General features: G+C 45.3%; 1 protein-coding gene across 2 annotated transcripts; it reads right to left on the bottom strand.

Annotated features, from left to right (window-relative positions):
- Positions 1-1,630: 1,630 nt before the first annotated feature.
- Positions 1,631-17,401, bottom strand: LOC140421272 (ankyrin repeat domain-containing protein 46). Of its 2 annotated transcripts, XM_072505859.1 has the most exons (4): positions 17,057-17,401; positions 6,777-6,935; positions 2,849-2,908; positions 1,631-2,592 (listed from the first exon to the last, which is right to left on the bottom strand). In XM_072505859.1, exons 1-4 carry the CDS (start codon positions 17,365-17,367, stop codon positions 2,376-2,378), a joined length of 747 nt encoding a protein of 248 aa, XP_072361960.1. In that variant the 5' UTR covers positions 17,368-17,401; the 3' UTR covers positions 1,631-2,375. The 2 variants fall into 2 exon arrangements, with proteins under 2 accessions (XP_072361960.1, XP_072361961.1); XM_072505860.1 differs by lacking the exon at positions 2,849-2,908.
- Positions 17,402-22,538: the final 5,137 nt, after the last annotated feature.

The following is a 22,538-nucleotide window of genomic DNA, read 5'->3' as shown; positions in this document are numbered from 1 at the left end:
GGTAATTGTATGCAAACCAAGGTATCAGCTGCAGTCACTGGTTCTGTGAACTGTTAATCTTTGAGTTAAACAGGTTCCATTATGGTCAGGCTCCCCAAGAAAACTCAGTGGTCAATTGTGCACCTTCCATTTTTCCAATTTCTTCACAGCTAATAACCTCAAACTGATGCATCATCAAATGCAGTGACTGCAGCATAGGATCGGAAAAATTCCAGAAAGCAGTTATTTGTTAGACAAGAGGAAATGCTTCATGGGCCGTAATCAGCCTGCCAGGTGTAAAATATGAGGATGTTCAGTAGGTTACAAAATAATCCACCCTCATTTTTTCCCCTCAGCTGCTCATCAGTGTATCTACTTTCTGTTTTGATTGCAAGTTATTGAGCCGGATTTTGCTTTCAAAATTACAGTGAGGCTATCGAGACCACACCTGGAGTAATGGTCTCCTTATTTAAGAAAAGATGTAAATGGAAAGAAGGAAAGATGAAAGCAGTTCAGAGAAGGTTTACTAGACTAATACCAGAAATGGGCAGGTTGTTTTAGGAGGAAAGTTGGACAGGTTAGGTTTGTATCCACTAGAGTTTAGAAGAGCAAGAGGTGACTTGACAGAATCCATAGTGCAGGAGGCCATTCGGCCCATCAAGTCTGCATCTAAAAGAGCATGCTACCTATGCCCATTCCCCCACCCAATCCCTGTAACCGTGTGCATTGATCATGGCCAATCCACTTCACCTGCAGATTCCTGGACACTAAGGGGCAATTTAGCATAGCCAATCCTCCTTGGACTGTGGGAGGAAACCAGAGCTTGCAGACAAAGGGAGAATGTGCAAACTCCAAACAGACCCACCGCCAGAATTGAACCAGGATCCCAGGTGCTGTGAGGTAGCAGTACTAACCACTGTGGTGCCTTTAAGGTCCCATGGGGTCTTGACAGGGTGGACATAGAGAGGATGCTTCTTCTTGCCAAGAGAATCTAGAATTAGGGGTCACTGATTAAAAATAAGGGGTCACTGAGTTTTCTTTCAGTGAGTCACGAATCTCTGGAACGCTCTTCCTCAAAAGGCAGTGGAAGCAGAATCTTTGAATTTTTAGAGGCAGAGCCAGATAGATTCTTGATCAACAAAGGGGTGAAAGGTTATCGGGGGTAGGCAGGAATGTGGGGTTGAGGTTACAATCAGATTGCATGGTGGAGCAGGCTCGAGGGGCTGAGTGGCCTACTCCTGTTCCTAGTTAATGTGTTCATATGCTCAGGTTTTTAAAAAAAATGTGGAAATGGTGCAGCAACTTCAGACAAGAAAAAGATACACAGTAATCCAGAAGTTGCTATCCAAATTAGCTTCGTAAAAACAGCATCCTTCCAGAGATACACTGAGCGCCATTAAGTTACTGGAGAGGCACGCCAGAAAGGGACTTTGTGGCCAGCTTAATCAAGTTATTTAAGTCTAAATATTTGTAAAACAATGTGCTAACTGTTTGTTACTGACTGACTAAAACCATGACACTGAAAAGTAACTGCTACAAGTGCGGAGTCTTGGCTCTTCAAATTTTACTTCAAATCTACAAACTTCAAATCTACATATTGATGATGTAGATAAGGTTTACATATTGCTTCAAATAACACAAGCACAATCTGTTCATGCAATTAGTATTTACTGCATTATACGGAGTATAACAATTTGCTTGAATACATGTAAAATTTACATTATTACAATTAAAAGTGCATACTTTGTGTTCTACATATAGGTTTATTCAGGTCTGTACTGAGAAAAAGAACATTTGTAGTTGCAAAACAAGGATCAAGGCTTTTAGACCTTACGGACTCATTTTTAAATATTGCAGTGATTAAGGTCACTGTTCTACTGTACTTCATATTGCTTCACAATGATCAACATTAATCTTAAACATGAAGCCATTTTTCTAAATTCTTCAATTTGGACACAGAGGAATGTGATTTACTACACTTTCTTCTAGAAGTGACCAAGGCATCAAAAAAACATATTTCAACAGATATTTTCACCTCTATACAGTACAAATATGGACTCCAATAAAATGGTTAAAATATGCATTGAACAATTTTAACCACTTCAGTTTGAAACTCGGATCTTCAGATTACTTTTTACTACAGGGCTCAATGCACATCTAGTATATAGTGTTATAATTCCCAAAAACAATTAGTTTTATCGGCTGTTAAGTCAGAACAACTAAATTAAGCCCGATAAATTAAAACCGATGCCAAGACTACGAGTGCTCAGTTTGGTAGCAAAAAGCTTTAGCAACTGGAATGCTTACTACCAAGGGCTGACAGGACTGCTAGCATTCTTGAAGGCTAGTGTAGTCAGCAAGGAACGAACTTGGTAACAATGGGCAGTGTTGAGTTTTTAGTGCACCAGTTCAGGCTGGTTTTCCACAAAAGGCAGAACGCCACTGACATAATAGGCAATGCCCAGAGACAACAGTGCGATGACAACAATGAGCAGCAGAACCCTCCAGAAGCCCAAATCGTCCACAAACTCCTGCCAGGTAGACCGGAAGCTGGAAAGGACACCGTCTGTATTCTGAAGGTTCGGATTCAGGAGCGAGTGACTCTCCATGGCACTTGGAGGAGGGGAGAAACGGAGGAAGAAAAAAAATAAAATTTGCATATGGATCATCAAAACAACTTCAGAGCATGATCAATGATAAGTTATTTTTTAGAAACCTTCATTTGGATTACCATGAAGGAAAATGTTAAATATTTAAGATTCGAGAAATTCCATTTAACTTCTTTTTAAATCAATTGAAAAAGACAAGAGCTGTTTTCTCGTAGACAGGTTCAAATTAGTTTTCTCGGCAAGCCACACACCAACTTTACCTGAGGGGCTGATGGTCTGTTTCCCAGCCTCTGATGGTGTTGTTCTGAATCTCCTGCTCACTAGAAGATGCAAGAGATTAGTTAGGGAACAACTCCCCCTCCTGTGGGGAAGCATCAACCTTAACTCAGTATATTCCTACAATGTGCAACTGAGATCATCAGGGACTCCATGAAACCTAGATATTGGATGCTGTGATGCCATATATTGGCAGATATAGGTATTACAATTTGGTTAGATTAAAGATTTTGAAGAGTAAACAGAACAGATTTAAAAAAAGTGATATTTGCATCCTTTGTGAGCAAAGAGGATGAGGGGGTGGAAGACGAGAGAAAACAAGCAACTGTGTTCTTGAGCTTCACAGCTTTTATTCTGTATACCCGCCACATATTAAACAAATTAAGGCAAGATTCTGTGCAGTGTAGCACAATTAAGCTTCAATCTTTATGCGATTTATTTACTATGCAAATAAAAATAATTTCTACCTTATAACATTCACATTACCCTATGCTTTATTTCAATATTGATGATGGTTTTAAAAATGAACTGCAAAGGGCAACCGTTTAGTCACCAAATGTTATTACTGTGCTTAAAAGGTATTTACTGTTCACTGGGGTATGATTCTAGTACTTACATCAAACAACCATTCTTCATCTTTTAAGTCAAGTGGGTATTGACTAGGCTATTCATTTATAAGGGAATTCACAGACAAACTCTATGCTATCCCTTGTTTGACATTAGCATCTCCATCCAGAGACTGACTGGCAGAACCCATAGACAACTTCTCCAGCTCTCCCAAGCACAGGAGTAGGCCATTCAGCCTCTCCAGCCTGTTCCACTCGCTGTTCAGTAAGATCATGGCTGACCTATATCCAAACTCCCATGCAGCCCCATTACACCGCCCCCCCCCCCCCCCCCCCCGCACCCCATAGACCTTGACTAACAAAAGCCTATTAATTTCAGATTTCAAATGTATTAATTGAGCTAGAATGTACTGCTTTATGTGGGAGAGTTTTCCACAATTCTACTGCCGTATAGCAAGTTGGATTTCGGTAGGAGGAATCAAAAGGCAGATTACCTAAATGGAAAGAGATGCAGGTGAGTGAAGTACAGAGGAATCTGGGTGTTTTAGTACAGGGTTTCTCAAAGTGCAGATAGTGACCCGCAGGTAGGTCGCAGGCAGGTTTCGGGAGAGTCCCGGAGCGATCAGTCACGGTGGCCCTGATCATGGGAGAAGCGCCCCAGGCCCACTACCAGAGAATGGCAACCGCTACTGGCTTTTAAATGAGAACAAAATGAGGCCGTGTGGAGTTTTTTGGCCATAAGTGGCAGCAGTGAGCCCTGTACGTACATCTGACGTCAAGCAACCTGTACAGACACGCTTTTGGTGCCAAATCATGGAGGAGAGTTTCTTCCATTTTCAAGCTGGTAGCAAGCAAGGCAAGAGGACTGTGAAGACAGATTGTTTTGTTACAAGGAAGAGACGGCCAGAGACACAAATGGGCAGTGGAGCTACTGCCAAGGATCTCACATCTGAATCTGCTCGAGAGAGAGCTGCTTAGGAGAGTCCAGGGCAGGACAGACCAGTGCCAGTGTTAACTCTGTACAGAGCTACAGGGCCTAAACAATGCAGTATAAGGATGATTTTTTGAGGTATGGTTTTATCAATGGTCCCAATGCAAATAAAGATGCAAAGCCTATGTGTGTTATATGCAGGGAAGTACAGGCAAATGAGAGAAGTTTCAGATTTTGAAAGATTCCCTTTGAGGTTGAGACTCCCAGAGTCAGTTATTAACTTACAGCTTGGAAAGCAAGGTGGCACAGTGGTTAACACTGCTGCCTGTGGCGCTGAAGACCCGGGTTCAATCCCAGCCTTGGGTCACTGTCCGTGTGGAGTTGCACATTCTCCCCGTGTCTGCATGTGTTTCACCCCACAACCCAAAGATGTGCAGATTAGGTGGATTGGCCACGCTAAATTGCCTCTTAATTAGAAAAAAGTTATTGGGTACTCTAAATTTATTTTAAAAAAGAAAAAAAATTAACTTACAGCTGACTCCAAATGCAAAGACTAAGCTGCTCTACCTCACCAGTGATAGAACCTTAAAGACACACCAAAAGTCCATGAAGCTGTTAGCATTCTGGAGTAGCATCTCCCAGAAGTAGCTAGTGCTGAGTAAAACACGCATTTTGTGTTGTTACCCTTCACAATGTGCGAGGTTGGATATTCCATTCTCACAAAGGTGTAGCCAGCACAAAGGAACTGGCTGAACTCTGCACCTGATATGCCCATTGCCCTCTCCTCCTGTGGACCAAGCACACTCCTCTTTCGCATTAAAGGCAAGTGAAAATGGTGCGCGTCGCAAAGGCCCAGGAAAAAAAAGTTTGAAAAACACTGTTCTCGTGCATGAATCATAAAAAATTAGCAGGCAGGCCCAACAAGTAGTTAAGAAGGCAAACAGCATTTTGGCCTTTATTGCAAAGGGGTTGGTTTCAAAATAGGGAGGTTTTGTTGCAATAGTGCAGGGTATTGGGGAGGCCCCACCTGGAATACTGCGTACAATTCTGGTGCCTTACCTAAAAAAGGATTTAGTAACACTGGAGGCAGTCCAAAAGAGATTCATCAGGCTAATTCCTGGGATAAGAGGGTTGTCCTATCGAGACTAAATAGGCTGAGTTTGTATTCCATGGAGTTTAGAAGAGTGAAGGGTGATCTTAATCAAACATCTAAGATCCTGAGGGGGCTTGTTAGGGTAGATGGCGAGATGTTTTCACAAGTGGGAGTCTCAAACAAGTGGACATAGCCACAAGATAAAGGGCAGGTCATTTAAAACAGGTGCATAGAAATTTCTTCTCGCAGAGGGTGGTGAATCTCTGGAATTCTCTGCCCCAGGGGGTGGTGGAGGCTGGGTCATTAGAAGTATTTAAAGTGGAGGTGGATGAATATAGATCGAGGAATAGAGGACGGGGAAATGTCACAGAAAAGGAGTTGAGGCCGGCACAGATCAGCCATGATTGTATTGAATGGTGGGGCAGGCTTGAAGGGCTTGGTGGTCTACTCCTGCTTCTACTTCTTGTGTCCTTTGCATAAAAAAGTGCTCCTGAATGCTCTAGCTCAAATTTTATCCTGGACTTCCCCATCAGACAAAAGTTGTGTCTATTGCATGAATTCCTAGTTAAATCCGAGAAAGCACAGGTAAATCATTCCTTAGATTTCTATGTGCCTCACACCACAACCATGTGGCCAATAATTGGAAGTACCACAGTTCTGGTTATCCAACACAGTATAGATTAGATACCAAAACTGGGATTTTCTTGCTATGCATGGCTCACTGCTTTACTTACTGCTTTAACCAGTTAAAGACTGGGGTAATTACAAACCACAACTGAAAATGTCTCATTTTCTGGTGTTTTTGAATTTGTGGAAAACAAATCCTCAAATCAATAATAGGCAAAACAGAAACGGAGCAGCAGGATACATGCTTTCCAAAATTACATAAACTATGCACGTGCCTCACAGCAGATTCCTGATCTCAGAGGGGCCAGTCAAGCAAGTCAAGGAGATGCATAATTTTACGAGGAACAGGAAATAGGGACTGGGGATTGAGGCAGGAGTAGTGAAGGTCATGCCTATTTTTAAGCGCCCAACTAAATAACAGTTTTGGCCGAGATCTGGCAGAACACCAGGAATAGCTTCAGTCATAACAAGAAACCCTAGAATGCGAGACAGTTAGGTTTGCAAGTTAAATTATTCATGCACTTGCAAGTAATTTAATCTAAAGGATGAGAAACAAGGTACCCTTATAACAATGCAATTGTCTCTACAATCAAAGTTAATCATTTACAAGCTTATTGTAATCATAGTGCCTTCCTGACTCGCAACATACAAAATTCGGCTTCCAGCTCAAATTTCCCTTACAATTCAATGTTTACCTCTCATTTTCTGCAGTCTGCATGATCTCTAGTTTAGAGTGAGCTCCACGGTTGAACCCTTTCACCTCTTGCTCCTCCAAGGACTCCAGCAACTTGATGGCATCTTTGTTTACTCCTCGACGTTTTGCCAAAACAAGTGGGGTGGCACCATGATGGTTGCTTGAGTTAAAAAAAATATATAAGATAATGATTTACATCCTTTCAGGAGGCCATCATTTGTTTCCAGTAACTGCTTAGAAAAAATAAAACCTTGGTCACATTGACCAATGCCTTTAATAATTTCTGAACAAGACAACAAAAATCAATCCAGGCTTAATTCTAAGAATCAAATAGAAAATCAAAATGTACATGCAAATTTAGTTCTTAAATGCTGCACTGAAAAATTAAAATATTATTGGTACTTCTAGAAGCTCCTGCAAAACTACCTACCTACGGTGCCACCGTGGGGAAAAGAACAACCATATCTAAAGCATCAACCATCAGCGACAACATGAGCATTCTGTTTTATGCTCTCACTAGTAAAATGCATTTTAATAAAATCAAAATAAACATCTTTGGATGGTGATATGAAAATGATCATAGGTGACTGCAGTAAAGAAGCTTTGCTCAATTGCAGTAAAGGGAACTTTGCTTAATTGCAGCCAATGTTTAATAATAATGGAACTGTGCGACCTGACTGAGGAGACCATTGCCATTTTTATCCCCAGATACAGGCAGTTTCTGAGCTGTCAAAACATGCTGCATATCAAGAAGTTGAAGTGCAGTTTCTAGAAGTGTGACTGATGCAATTCACACATTTTCAAGGCAAAGTTAAACTGTGAAATTAATGTTAGCAGCACCCTGATGCAACTGAACTGATCAGGGGTTGCAAACATATAGAATCAGGAGGATGCCAATCAACCCATCGAGTCTGCACCGACCCTCCAAAAGAGCACTCTTCCTAGACCCGCTCCCTCATCCTATCCCTGTAACCCATGTATGTATTATGGCCAATCCACCTAACCTGCACATCTTTGGGCTGTGGAAGGAAACCGGAGCACCCAGAGGAAATCCACGCAGACACGGGGAGAAACTGCAACTCCACACAGTCACCCAAGGCGGGAACTGAACTCGGTCCCTAGTGCTGTGATGCAGGGGTGCTAACCAGTGTGCCGCTAACTAGATTGAATCCACAGCCTAGAACAATTAGGACCAAAATATGTTACCGGTAGGTAATTAATAGGTATAGTTAATCTGGATTAATTTCCTATTTGATCAGTTAAATTTTGTGGTGGAAACCGTTGTTACTTCAACTCATAATCTTCTGAAAAATAGGGTACGGCCAAGAGTGGGAAGATAAATAAACTGGTTGACAAAGCAGATAAAATATCGGTGCAACAATCTCTGACTGATGTAACAGATCATCGTATCAGTGGGTAGCACACTCTCCCCAAGTCAGGTGACTGTATGCTTGTGTGTCACTGCAAAGACTCAAACACAAAAATCTAGCTTAACACATTTTCAGGTGGGATGCTGGAACCAAGTTCCTTTCTGCCCTCTCAGATAGGTGTTAACAATCCCATGGCACTCTGTCAAAGGACAGTAGGGGAGTTCTCCCCATTGAGTTGGCCAGTAACTAATATCATAATCTCACTGCTGCTTGTGGGCCCTTGCTGTTACTTTGGACTGTGGGAGGAAACAGTTACTACATGTCAAATATACTGCAGTGGCTGTAAAAGACTTTGGGACATCCTGATTTTATAATAATAATCTTTATTGTCACATGTAGGCTTACATCAACACTGAAGTTACTGTGAAAAGCCCCTAGTCGCCACATTCCAGCGCTTGTTCGGTACACGGAGGGAAGATTCAGAATGTCCAATTCACCTAACAGCACGTCTTTCTGGACTTGTGGGAGGAAACCGGAGCATCCAGAGGAAACCCATGCAGACACAGGGAGAACGTGCAGACTCCGCAAAGACAGTGACCCAAGCCAGGAATCGAACCTGGGACCCTGGCGCTGTGAAGCTACCGTGATGCCCTCCAGTGCAGTACAACGGGCAACAAGATCAGTCCGAAGTTTCAACGTCCATTAATTCCTTATAGGGCGCTGCTAGTCAAAAACAGTATTACGGTGGCGGAGAGGATGCTAGATGAGGGCTCTTCTTCCGAAGTAGTATGGGCTGAGGTTAGAAAAAGGAAAGGAGAGGTCACCCTGTTGGGAGTTTTCTATAGGCCTCCAAATAGTTCTAGGGATGTAGAGGAAAGGATGGCGAAGATGGTTCTGGATAAGAGCGAAAGTAACAGGGTAGTTATTATGGGAGACTTTAACTTTCCAAATATTGACTGGAAAAGATATAGTTCGAGTACATTAGATGGGTCGTTTTTTGTACAATGTGTGCAGGAGGGTTTCCTGACACAATATGTTGACAGGCCAACAAGAGGAGAGGCCACATTGGATTTGGTTTTGGGTAATGAACCAGGCCAGGTGTTAGATTTGGAGGTAGGTGAGCACTTTGGGGACAGTGACCACAATTCGGTGACGTTTACGTTAGTGATGGAAAGGGATAAGTATACCCCGCAGGGCAAGAGTTATAGCTGGGGGAAGGGCAATTATGATGCCATTAGCCATGACTTGGGGGGGATAAGTTGGAGAAGTAGGCTGCAAGTGTTGGACACACTGGATATGTGGAGCTTGTTCAAGGAACAGCTACTGCGTGTTCTTGATAAGTACGTACCGGTCAGGCAGGGAGGAAGGCGTCGAGCGAGGGAACCGTGGTTTACCAAAGAAGTGGAATCTCTTGTTAAGAGGAAGAAGGAGGCCTATGTGAAGATGAGGTGTGAAGTTTCAGTTGGGGCGCTTGATAGTTACAAGGTAGCGAGGAAGGATCTAAAGAGAGAGCTAAGACGAGCAAGGAGGGGACATGAGAAGTATTTGGCAGGTAGGATCAAGGAAAACCCAAAAGCTTTCTATAGGTATGTCAGGAATAAAAGAATGACTAGGGTAAGAGTAGGGCCAGTCAAGGACAGGGATGGGAAGTTGTGTGTGGAGTCTGAAGAGATAGGCGAGATACTAAATGAATATTTTTCGTCAGTATTCACTCAGGAAAAAGAGAATGTTGTGGAGGAGAATGCTGAGACCCAGGCTATTAGAATAGATGGCATTGAGGTACGTAGGGAAGAGGTGTTGGCAATTCTGGACAGGCTGAAAATAGATAAGTCCTCGGGGCCTGATGGGATTTATCCTAGGATTCTCTGGGAAGCCAGGGAAGAGATTGCTGGGCCTTTGGCTTTGATTTTTATGTCACCATTGGCTACAGGAATAGTGCCAGAGGACTGGAGGATAGCAAATGTGGTCCCTTTGTTCAAGAAGGGGGGTAGAGACAACCCCGGCAATATAGACCGGTGAGTCTCACGTCTGTTGTGGGTAAAGTCTTGGAGGGAATTATAAGAGACAAGATTTATAATCATCTAGATAGGAATAATATGATTAGGGATAGTCAGCATGGCTTTGCGAAGGGTAGGTCATGCCTCACAAACCTTATTGAGTTCTTTGAGGTGACTGAACAGGTAGACGAGGGTAGAGCAGTTGATGTGGTGTATATGGATTTCAGTAAAGTGTTTGATAAGGTTCCCCAGCTGGGCTGAGAGGTGGCAAATGGAGTTTAATGTAGAGAAGTGTGAGGTGATTTACTTTGGAAGGAATAACAGGAATGAGGAATATTTGGCTAATGGTAAAGTTCTTGGAAGTGTGGATGAGCAGAGGGATCTAGGTGTCCATGTACATAGATCCCTGAAAGTTGCCACCCAGGTTGATAGGGCTGTGAAGAAGGCCTATGGAGTGTTGGCCTTTATTGGTAGAGGGATTGAGTTCCGGAGTCATGAGGTCATGTTGCAGCTGTACAAAACTCTGGTACGGCCGCATTTGGAGTATTGCGTACAGTTCTGGTCACCGCATTATAGGAAGGACGTGGAAGCTTTGGAGCGGGTGCAGAGGAGATTTACCAGGACGTTGCCTGGTATGGAGGGAAAATCTTATGAGGAAAGGCTGATGGACTTGAGGTTGCTTTCGTTAGAGAGAAGGTTAAGAGGAGACTTAATAGAGGCATACAAAATGATCAGGGGGTTAGATAGGGTGGACAGTGAGAGCCTTCTCCCGCGGATGGAAATGGCTAGCACGAGGGGACATAGCTTTAAACTGAGGGGTAATAGATATAGGACAGAGGTCAGAGGTAGGTTCTTTACGCAAAGAGTAGTGAGGCCGTGGAATGCCCTACCTGCAACAGTAGTGAACTCGCCAACACTGAGGGCATTTAAAAGTTTATTGGATAAGCATATGGATGATAATGGCATAGTGTAGGTTAGATGGCTTTTGTTTTTTGACTTCCCATGTCGGTGCAACATCGTGGGCTGAAGGGCCTGTACTGCGCTGTATCGTTCAATGTTCTATGTTACATTGTGATTGACTCAAATAGACACGGTCTAGATTAAATCACAAATTCACCAGCTAACCCCTTCAGCTAGAAGTTTACAGAAACCAGTGCAAATGTTCCTCTGATGTAATCTTGTTCTAACAACGGTTCTGCACCTGACATATTAATGCCGCTGTTCTTTCTACAGAAGATGTCCGAGCTTCTGAGTATCTCTGCCATTTTCTTGTTTTACTTTTTCAGATTTGGACTTATTTTTCTCTGAAATGAAACTGCAAAGATCCTTGGCTTCTATCGTTGAAAAAAAAACTGCTCGACAACCTTGGTATCCAAGTTTCTGTAAGTAATCACAGTAGAGCTGCAGATGAATTAATTCAGATGTTATCCCAGATACTATATGTACCTCAGCCAGACCGGGGGATGCCATTTAAAACTTGGCAACCACATTAAACTCTCCAAGGAAATTACAAAATGCAAGAGGCTTAATGATTCCAATAACATGGTTGTCAAGCAGCTGCTCTCACAATGGAGTTGTTACTGTGCACTTCATGCAGATACAAGTCAAATCTAAAATGGCACTGGAATATCAAATCTACTTGCTTAAATGGAATATATTCAGAAATTAACTGCTGAGACCAGAATACATAAAAGTCTCTTGAAGCAAGATGTACTAAAGGTGGGATTGCAGTGGGTGCTGTAGGTGCAAAGACAATGGGGTGTGTTGCCAGATTTGTAACTTGAACTGAAAACCATAACTAAAGGTTATGAATGTGAAAACAAAATAGTTTCGGCAAGCTTGTTTAATATGTTAATAGCTTTGAGAAAGCCAGTCATTATGCCATGGATTCTGACCTCTAATCCATGCCAAGAATTTACCAACAGCTACATTTAGCTGGATTCCAACATGCTTATTGTACTTGGGGGGTGGGGGCAGGACAGCAAATAAACATACAGACCTATTTAAAACTAGTTCTCAAGAGCATTATCAGTAATATGTCTGTATTCTATCAGTAAACGGCATCAATCTTCTTTCCTGAGTTTAAAATAGAGAAGGGAGAACCTGCAAGACTTCAGGAAGATTATTTTCATTCTTGATTAAAATATGATCTAAGTGGAACTGTGATCCCAAATGCAAAGAATCGGGAGTTGAAAGGGAAATTTAGTTAACAGGATAACACTGACAAGCCTGCAATAAGAAAACAAAAAGGAGATGCAAGCAAGATTTGAATTGGGCAGCACGGTGGCGCAGGGGTTAGCACTGCTGTCTCACGGCGCTGAGGACTCGGGTTCTATCCCGGCCTCGGGTCACTGTCCCTGTGGAGTTTACACATTCTCCCTGTACTGTGAGGGTCTCACCCCCACAACCCAAAAGATGTGCAGGCTAGGTGGATTGGCCATGTTAAATTGCCCCTTCATTGGAAAAAAAATAATCCAAATTTATTTTTAAAAAGCAAAAATTGAATTGGATTTCATCTAGGTCATAGATCTTTTGAGTAAATTCCAAATAAAACTCAAAGCGGTGTTACCTTTACAATGAGGTAAATAACATGTTTGAGCATTATGTAATTACAAGCTATGTGTAACTTTGATCAGCTGTTACTTTGCTATTCTTAATGCTGACAGCATATAAGCTATTGTTAGAGATGCCTATCCAAAGTAAAGCTATTGTCTAACACAGCTCATTGCCGAAATTCCTTGCTATCTGTTTTAAAACCAGTGAAACCGGGTCATACAATATAACATGTCTCATACAAACAGCTCCAACGGATGTCTTCCAAATGCTCATTGATATTGCCAGAATAATGATTCAATAGTCCAAAATGTGCAGGTTAAGTGAATTGGACATTGAATTCTCCCTCCATGTACCCGAACAGGTGGTGGAATGTGGCGACTAGGGGCTTTTCACAGTAACTTCATTGCAGTGTTAATGTAAGCCTACTTGTGACAATAAAGATTACTAAAATGCAAATAGACATCTAACAAATACACAAAATGCAACATTAGCGAGTCCCATATTATTTTCAGGGTGGAATGAAAGTTTTATGCAGCAGTGGTGCCACACATCGTTAGCGCAGCTCACGGAGCTTTGTCCGTGTCATTGGTACCAAGTTTATATGCCGATAGTCTGAAGTTGCATTTTTCTGCTGGTAGACAATTTGGTGAACTAATTAGCAACTTGTCTCCTCCTGCCCACTGCGCACTACAGTCAAGTCTCCTCGGGCATCCTGCTCCTCGCAAATGTGCCAATGATGCTCAGTAAACATCATGTGGAGATGCCGGCATTGGACTGGGGTGAGCACAGTAAGAAGTCTTACAACACCAGGTTAAAGTCCAACAGGTTTGTTTCGATGTCACTAGCTTTTGGAGCGCTGCTCCTTCCTCAGGTGAATGAAGAAGTATGTTCCAGAAACATATATAGAGACAGATTCAAAGATGCCAGACAATGATCTTGTCTGCTTTCTTGCATCTTTGTAGAAACTTAATGTCAGTGTCTATATGCGCGATCTTCCTGGAGATCCTCTCCACTTTGAGCCGGCAGTTTGCGGTGTCGATGGTAGCCATGATGTGGAGATGCCGGCGTTGGACTGGGGTGAGCACAGTACGAAGCCTTACAACACCAGGTTAAAGTCCAACAGGTTTGTTTCGATGTCACTAGCTTTCGGTACAGTAAACATCTGTTATCTCTGTCCGTTTGGGAAAAAGACACCCACTCTTCATCGCCCAGAATCACCAAAGCCATAAACAATCTGTTGAGATGTTGCAACTAAATGACAATTTACCTCAACCACCTGTATGAAAACCTGCCAGTGAATAATAAAAGGCAGTCTGCTTGTATGTGCAAACATGGTATGAAACACTGACACAACAACTCATATTTGCCTCAACAGATCACTTTTAAGATGTTTCATAATTGGAGTGCGAAAGCAGTCAACAGCAGGGAATATTTCTGAAAGATTAATAAAACACAGGAGTAAGACAACAATAGCTACCATTGCAAACTAAGGATCCACCAGGACAGGGTTACCAACATTTCCTAACTCAAGCTGATCACGACTAAGGGCTTCTAATAAAACAGATGAGTAACTGGTGGGAATTTTTAAAGTATTTTTTGTGCAGAACCAATATTTCAGACGTTTCCAGGGCAACACTGGAATGGAATGTAGGCCTGCATGTAAAGAGAGATGGAATACAAAACAGTAGAAGTTATACTACAATTGGGAGTACCAAATTCAAGGTATTTCAGATGATTAAAGGAATTGGTAAGGTAGATGGGGAGAAACTATTTCATCTGGGGGGGGGGGGAAAGCACAAAAAGGGTGGGGGGGCATTGCCTTAAAATTAGAGCTAGGCTGCTGTTGGAGGGGCATAAATGGAACATTGATGTTTATTGCAAAGAAAATGGAATATCAAAGCAGGATAAAAAAGTTCCAAAGAAGAGTCATAGTGGACTTGAAACATTAACCCTATTTCTCCATCCAAAGATGCTGCCAGACCCAGGTTCTTCCAGCATTTTCTGTTTTAATAAAAGTAGGGGTGTTTTGCTGCAGTGTAGAAGTTGTAGGCGAGACCATATCTGGAGTACTGTGTACAGTTTTGATATCCTTACTTAAGAAAGAATTATAGACATGTTAGCAGTTCAGAGAAGGTTCACTCAACAGATATCTGTGACAGGGGCTGAGGAAAGTTTGGACAGATTGAGCCAGTGAGAGTTTAGAAGAATGAGTGGTGACCTTATTGAAATATATAAGATCTTGCGGGGGCCCGACAGGGTGGGTGCTGGAAGGATGTTTTCCCTTACTGGAGGAGCTATTACTCGGGGACGAGGTTCAAAAATAACATAAAATACACTTCCTCAATCACTTGACTTCAGTTAGGAGGGTGCATTGCACTTTTAGATGAGGACATTAAAGCAAGGTCTTATGTGCCTGCAACAAATGAAAAATAACGCGGATGCCAGAAATCTGAAATTAAACCAGAAAATGCTGGAAAAACTGAAGTCAGGCAGTAGCTGTAGAAAGAAATGAGTTAACATTTCAGATCATGAAATTTCCCGTCAGAAATGGCAGTCTTGTTTGGGAAAATGTAAAACATCCCATGGCAGTCTTGCGAAGAAGAGCAGGGCAGGTGCCCTCCCCCAATCATCATCACAACAAAAACAAAACATTATCTGGTCACCCTCACATTAACATTTATAATTGTTGGCAGTATGCTGATGTTATTCTTTGATGCGGACACAACAGAAAAATTAGGCTTGCAGGGGTTCCTCCTGCTGTCAGGGTCCCCAGACACCCTCTCCCTACACCAAACAAACCCCCCCCCCCCCCAGAGAGACCCTTCCCCACCCCAGTCAGACCTCCTTCCCCAGTCAGACCCTTCCCCACTCCCAGAGAGACCCCCCTTACCACCTCCCCCCAGCCTGACCCTCCCCCTAAAAGATCCCCTCACGCCCTGCCCCAGACCCCTCTCATCCCTTGCCCCAGGCAGACCACCCTGCCCCAGGCAGACCCCCCCCCCCCTGCCCCAGGCAGACCCCCCCCCCCTGCCCCAGGCAGACCCCCCCCCCCCTGCCCCAGGCAGACCCCCCCCCCCCCTGCCCCAGGCAGACCCCCCCCCCCCCTGCCCCAGGCAGACCCCCCCCCCCCTGCCCCAGGCAGACCCCCCCCCCCCTGCCCCAGGCAGACCCCCCCCCCCCCTGCCCCAGGCAGACCCCCCCCCCCCTGCCCCAGGCAGACCCCCCCCCCCTGCCCCAGGCAGACCCCCCCCCCCCCTGCCCCAGGCAGACCCCCCCCCCCCTGCCCCAGGCAGACCCCCCCCCCCCTGCCCCAGGCAGACCCCCCCCCCCCTGCCCCAGGCAGACCCCCCCCCCCTGCCCCAGGCAGACCCCCCCCCCTGCCCCAGGCAGACCCCCCCCCCTGCCCCAGGCAGACCCCCCCCCTGCCCCAGGCAGACCCCCCCCCTGCCCCAGGCAGACCCCCCCCTGCCCCAGGCAGATCCCCCCTGCCCCAGGAAGACCCCCCTGCCCCAGGCAGACCCCCACTCAACCCCTGCCCCAGACGGACCCCCCTCACTCCCTGCCCCGGACAGATTCCCCCTCACTCCCTGCCCCACCCCCAGACTCCCCCCCTCACCCCCAGACTCCCCCCTCACCCCCTGCCCCAGACAGATTCCCCCTCACCCCCAGCCCCGGACAGATCCCCCTCACCCCCTGCCCCAGACAGATCCCCCTCACCCCCTGCCCCGGATAGACCCCCCCCCCCTTCACACCCTGCCCCACCTCCAGACTCCCCCCTGCCCCACCCCCGGACTCCCCCCTCACCCCCTGCCCTAGAGAGTCCCCCACACTCCCTGCCCTCCCCCAGACTCCCCCCTTGCTCCCTGCCCCAGACAAACCCCTCTCACCCCCTGCCCCAGACAGACCTGCTGCCCCAGATAGACCCCTCTCGCCCCCTGCCCCAGGCAGACCCGCTGCCCCAGATAGACCCCTCTCGCCCGCTGCCCCAGACAGACCCGCTGACCCAGATAGACCCCTCTCGCCCCCTGCCCCAGACAGACCCCTCTCACCCCCTGCCCCAGACAGACCTGCTGCCCCAGATAGACCCCTCTCGCCCGCTGCCCCAGACAGACCCGCTGCCCCAGACAGACCCCTCTCACCCCCTGCCCCAGACAGACCCCTCTCACCCCCTGCCCCAGATAGACCCCTCTCGCCCCCTGCCCCAGACAGACCCGCTGCCCCAGACAGACCCCTCTCACCCCCTGCCCCAGACAGACCCCTCTCACCCCCTGCCCCAGATAGACCCCTCTCGCCCCCTGCCCCAGACAGACCCGCTGCCCCAGACAGACCTCCCCCACCCACCCCCCAAAAGCACCCACCAGATGTCGATCTTGAGGCCGTTGGACACCAGGAACTGGATGGAGTCGACATGGCCGCAGAGGTGCAGGGCGGTGTTGCCCTGGTTGTCGGTGGCCAGCAGGTCGGCCCCGAACTTGTGCAGCAGGCGGCAGATGTCCACGTTCCCCCGGGCGGCGGCCACATGCAGGCCGGTGCGGCCCCGGCCGTCGCGGATGTTGGGGTCGAAGCCGCTCTCCAGCAGCCGCTTGGCATAAGCCACGTCGCCGTCGATGCAGGCCTGAAGCAGCGGCACCCCGGTCTGGCAGGAATCATTGATAAATACGTACGACATGGCGGCCCCTTCACTCCCCTCCCCCTCCAAACCCACCTACTGCGCAGACTCACAACCCACTACGGCGAGAGCAAGAGATCAAAATTAAGAGATGGCAGACAATGCAATTAGATACCTTTTTTAAATTTTGCCAGACTGAGTTGGTACAAATTAAACGTGACTTTCCTTAAATTCACTGCACAGTGTGTTTTAGTTGGTAAAGAGAAATGTTCAAAGAAATGATTTTTAAAAAGCTGCACATTTTTATGTCCTGGTGATTTTTCTCCAGGATTGCACACAGCAGTGTCCTGTAGATTGATCTTCAATTCCTGGAGACTCCAGGCCAATCCTGAAGGATTGGCAACCCTATTCCCAGCAGCCACCGTATTTTACTTTTCTAATCTCATATGACTTGTTTCATATTTTGTTTGATAATTCCCTCTCAAGCACCTTGGAGTATTTTACAATGTTAAATACACAATATAATACAAGGTGGTGTCTTTATTATGATTATATTAATATGCTTATTGGTATGGGGTTGGTTTAGCACAGGGCTAAATAGCTGGCTTTTAAAGCAGACCAAGGCAGGCCAGCAGCACGGTTCAATTCATAAGTTAAACAAAAATAAGATGAAGCATAATCTAAACTATAATATTTGTGCACCTATAAGGACATAAGAAATAGGAGCAGAAGTAGGTCACTCAGCCCCGATAGCTTGTTCCACCATTCAGTAAGATCTTCCACCTCAACTTCACTCCTATCCTTTGTCCATGTGGTGTATATGGATTTCAGTAAAGTGTTTCAGGAAAGGTTCCCCACAGTAGGCTACTGCAGAAAATACGGAGGCATGGGATTCAGGGTGATTTTGCAGTTTGGATCAGAAATTGGTTAGCTGGAAGAAGACAAAGGGTGGTGGTTGATGGGAAATGTTCAGACTGGAGTCCAGTTACTAGTGGTGTACCACAAGGATCTGTTTTGGGGCCACTGCTGTTTGTCATTTTTATAAATGACCTGGAGGAGGGCGTAGAAGGATGGGTGAGTAAATTTGCAGATGACACTAAAGTCGGTGGAGTTGTGGACAGTGCGGAAGGATGTTACAAGTTACAAAGGGACATAGATAAGCTGCAGCGCTGGGCTGAGAGGTGGCAAATGGAGTTTAATGCAGAAAAGTGTGAGGTGATTCATTTTGGAAGGAATAACAGGAAGACAGAGTACTGGGCTAAAGGTAAGATTCTTGGTAGTGTGGATGAGCAGAGAGATCTCGATGTCCATGTACATAGATCCCTGAAAGTTGCCACCCAGGTTGAGAGGGTTGTTAAGAAGGCGTACGGTGTGTTAGCTTTTATTGGTAGAGGGATTGAGTTTCGGAGCCATGAGGTTATGTTGCAGCTGTACAAAACTCTGGTGCGGCCGCATTTGGAGTATCGCGTGCAATTCTGGTCGCTGCATTATAGGAAGGATGTGGAAGCATTGGAAAGGGTGCAGAGGAGATTTACCAGAATGTTGCCTGGTATGGAGGGAAGATCTTATGAGGAAAGGCTGAGGGACTTGAGGCTGTTTTCATTAGAGAGAAGAAGGTTAAGAGGTGACTTAATTGAGGCATACAAGATGATCAGAGGATTGGATAGGGTGGACAGTGAGAGCCTTTTTCCTCGGATGGTGATGTCTACCACGAGTGGACATAGCTTTAAATTGAGGGGAGATAGATATAGGACAGAGGTCAGAGGTAGGTTCTTTACTCCGAGAGTAGTAAGGGCGTGGAATGCCCGTCCTGCAACAGTAGTGGACTCGCCAACACTAAGGGCATTCAAATGGTCATTGGATAGACATATGGACGATAAGGGAATAGTGTAGATGGGCTTTAGAGTGGATTCACAGGTCGGCGCAACATCGAGGGCCGAAGGGCCTGTACTGCGCTGTAATGTTCTATGTTCTATATCCCTTTATTTCCTTAGAATCCAAAAACCTATTGATCACAGCATTGAATTTTTAAAATTTGCTCTCAGGATATGAACATCACTGGCTAGACCAGCATTTATTGCCCGCCCTTCATTGTCCTTGAAAAGATGGTGGTGAGCTTTTTTCTTGAACCACTACAGTCCATGTGCAGTAAGTGCACCCACAGTGCTTTTAGGGAAGGAGTCCCATTGACAGTGAAGGAATCCTGATATAGTTCCCAGGTAGGATGGTGATTGACTTGGCGGGGTATTTGGTGTTCCCAAGTATCTCCTACCCCTGTCCTACTGAGTGGTTGAGGTTGCAGGTTTGGAAGGTTCTGTCTCCTGTCAGTTGGTGCAGTGCGCTTTCTAGATACAGCTATTATTGTGCATAATGTTATTGCTAGTGGAGGAAGTGAACTTTTAACCTGGTTAATGGGGTGCCGATCAAATGGGCTGCTTTGTCTTGGATTGTATCGGGTTTCTTGAGCGTTGTTGGAGCTGCATTCACTCAGGCAAATGGACAGCATTCCATCACACGCCTGACTTATGTCTTGGAGATGTTGGACAGAATTTGAAGAGTTAAGAGATGAGTTCGCCACAGATTTCCCAGCTTCAAACCTGTTCTTGGTCCAGTTAAGTTTTTGGCCAATGGTAACCCCCCAGGATCTGGATATTGGGGGATTCAGTGACGCCATTGAATGCCATGGGGGATGGTTAGATGGTTGGATGATCCACTCTTGTTGGAGATGATTATTGCCTGGCACTTGTGTGGCACAAATGTTACTTGCCCTCATCAGCTAAAGCCATAACATTGTCCAGGTCTTGCTTCATGCAAACACAGACTGCTTCGGTGTACAAGAAGGTGAAAATTGTACTGAAAACAGAAATAATCAGCAAACATTTCCACTTCTGACCTTGTACTGATAAGCAGGTGAAGCTGAGTGTGCCTAGGACACTATCCATCAGGAACTCCTGCAGCAATATCCTGAGGCTGAGATGATTTACCTCCAACAGTCATCTTCCCTTATATTATGTATGACTCCAGCCAGTGGAGAATTTTACCCCTGATTTCCATCTACTTCAAACTTGCCAGGGCTCCTTGATGCTACATTCAGTCTAATGCTGTCTTGTTGTCAAGAAGAACCACTTTCACTTCATCTCTGGTCTTCAGATCTTTTAGCCATGTTTGGACCAAGGCTGTAATGAGATCTGGAGCTGAGTGACCCTGATAGAACCCAAATTGAGCTTTGGTATTGCAGGCTATTGATAGCACAGTTAATTACATCTTCCTTCAATTTGTGAAGGATTGAGGGTAGACTAATGGGCGCAGTAATTGACCAGATTGGAGCTATCTTGCTTTTGGTGCACAGACTGTAAGAGTCCTTCCTATTTATTTCCTTTGTTCGCACTTATTTTACTTTAAATTTATTGTTTTCGGTCTGTGGACCCATAATCAGAATGTGCCTTTAAGTAGAGGACTCAAGCCGAAGCAGCCTGCTTGTCAGGACATTGTGTTCCTAGGTTATGTATTTTGGAAAGGAGAAACCTGGTACTTCAGCGCCTAATAGATCTTAGGAACCAGCTTTGGAGGAAGTCAGTTTGATTGGTTGGTTGGCAACTGGTAGGTTGGCAAGGGACAGTGTTCTGCCTGACACCTGTCAGTGATTGGTTCCTGTGTTGATGCTTTCTTTGAGAGCTTGGTCGAAGTGTTTAGATCTTGGAAGGAAAAGGAAGGTGCTCTCTTGCTCTGGCTTGGTGAAAGAAATGCTGTATTGATCTAAAACCAGTGAGTGACTGGCGCATCTTTGCTGCAAACTTGAAAGGATCCTGAATCTACAGAAAAAGTAGTCAACCTTGCCAGAGACAACCATCTGAATCCACTGGACCCTCGAAGGCAGAGAACCTGTGTTTCTCCCTCTGCTGCCAGTTGCCTGTCGTCTCTGTGATTCTGCAGTGAAGATCATTACAAGCTGAAGGAAAAGAAATGACCCAACTGAAGGCCTAACCTTGAGAAAGAAACTGATTGGAAGAGATCCTTACCCTTTTATTTTGTTACTATCTTCTTTACCTCTCAACCACCCTTTTCCCTCTGTGTTGTCTGTGTGTGTAGAGAGAGGGGGGAGTTAGAAAGGGAGGGAGGGTGATTGGGAATCAGATAGTGGCTAGCCAGTTACATATTTTGCCTATATAATTATAATTACCGTTAATAATAAAAGGTTTACAAACCTGGTGACTAGTCAATTTAACTCAACCAAAGCCACGGGTATTAATATAAAATCTAATTTCACCCTTGTTGCAAGTCCAGGTCAAGTGGGGATGGAATTGACCATGCACTAGCTCAGGGTGTCTTAACAAGAAATACTTGGGCAATTTTCCACATTGGTAGGTGGATGCCAGTGTTGTAGCTGTACTGGAAAAGCTTGGCTGAGGGCACAGCTCATGCTGAAGTACAAATCTTCAGTACTACAGCTGGAATATTGTCAGGGCCAATGGCCATTGCTGTATCCAGTTCCTTCAGTTGTTTCTTGATATTATGTGGAGTGACACAAATTGGCTGAAAACTGGCATCTGTGATGGTGCGGTTCTCAGGAGGAAGCTGAGATGGAACAGCTACATGGAACTGAAGTTGCAAGAACTTCAGCCTTGCTTTGGTAGGAAGCTGTGATCCCTCATCATTGAGGATGGGGATGTTTTTGCAGATTCCTCCTTCAGTTTGTTTCATTATTCACAACTGGATATGGCAGAGCTTTGATCTGATCTGTTGGTTGTGGGATCATTTTGCCCTGTCTATCGCATCTACTTTTATTGGTGAGGATGTTTTGGCGTGAAGTCCTGTGTTGTAGCTTCACCAGGTTGATGCCTCAGTTTCAGGATGCTGGGTGCTGCTCCTGACAAGCTCTCCGACGCTCCTCATTAAACCAACGTTGGTCCCCTAGCTCGATGGTAAATGTAGGGTGAGGGATATGCGAGGCAAGAAGGCCATATATTGTGGCTGAATTCAATTCTGCTGCTGCTGATGGCCCACAGCACATTATAGATGCGCAGTTTTGAGCTGCTCGATTTGTTATGAATCTATCCCATTTAGCATGGTGGTGGTGCCACACAGCATAATGGAGGGTATCCCAATGTGAAAATGGGACTTTGTCTCCACAAGGTCTGTGCAATGGTCACTCTTAGCAAAACTGTAATAGACTGAAATGTGTGGAAGCCGTCAAGTAGCTTTTTCCCTCTCGTTGGTTCATTCAGGTCCTA

Source organism: Scyliorhinus torazame, chromosome 5, assembly GCF_047496885.1.
Source record: "Scyliorhinus torazame isolate Kashiwa2021f chromosome 5, sScyTor2.1, whole genome shotgun sequence".
Classification (NCBI taxonomy): Eukaryota; Metazoa; Chordata; class Chondrichthyes; order Carcharhiniformes; family Scyliorhinidae; genus Scyliorhinus; species Scyliorhinus torazame.
The sequence above is the reverse complement of the archived record's forward strand: the minus strand, read 5'-3'. Positions and strand labels throughout refer to the sequence as shown.

What these genes read in the sequence shown, in the direction of transcription:
- LOC140421272 (XM_072505859.1), bottom strand. Translation starts at nt 17,367, where the DNA reads ATGTCGTACGTATTTATCAATGATTCCTGCCAGACCGGGGTGCCGCTG. An exon ending in GGCCTCAAGATCGACATCTG is followed by an intron (nt 6,936 to 17,056) that starts GTGGGTGCTTTT and finishes TTTTAACTCAAG; the next exon opens with CAACCATCATGGTGCCACCC. An exon ending in CAGACTGCAGAAAATGAGAG is followed by an intron (nt 2,909 to 6,776) that starts GTAAACATTGAA and finishes TGCATCTTCTAG; the next exon opens with TGAGCAGGAGATTCAGAACA.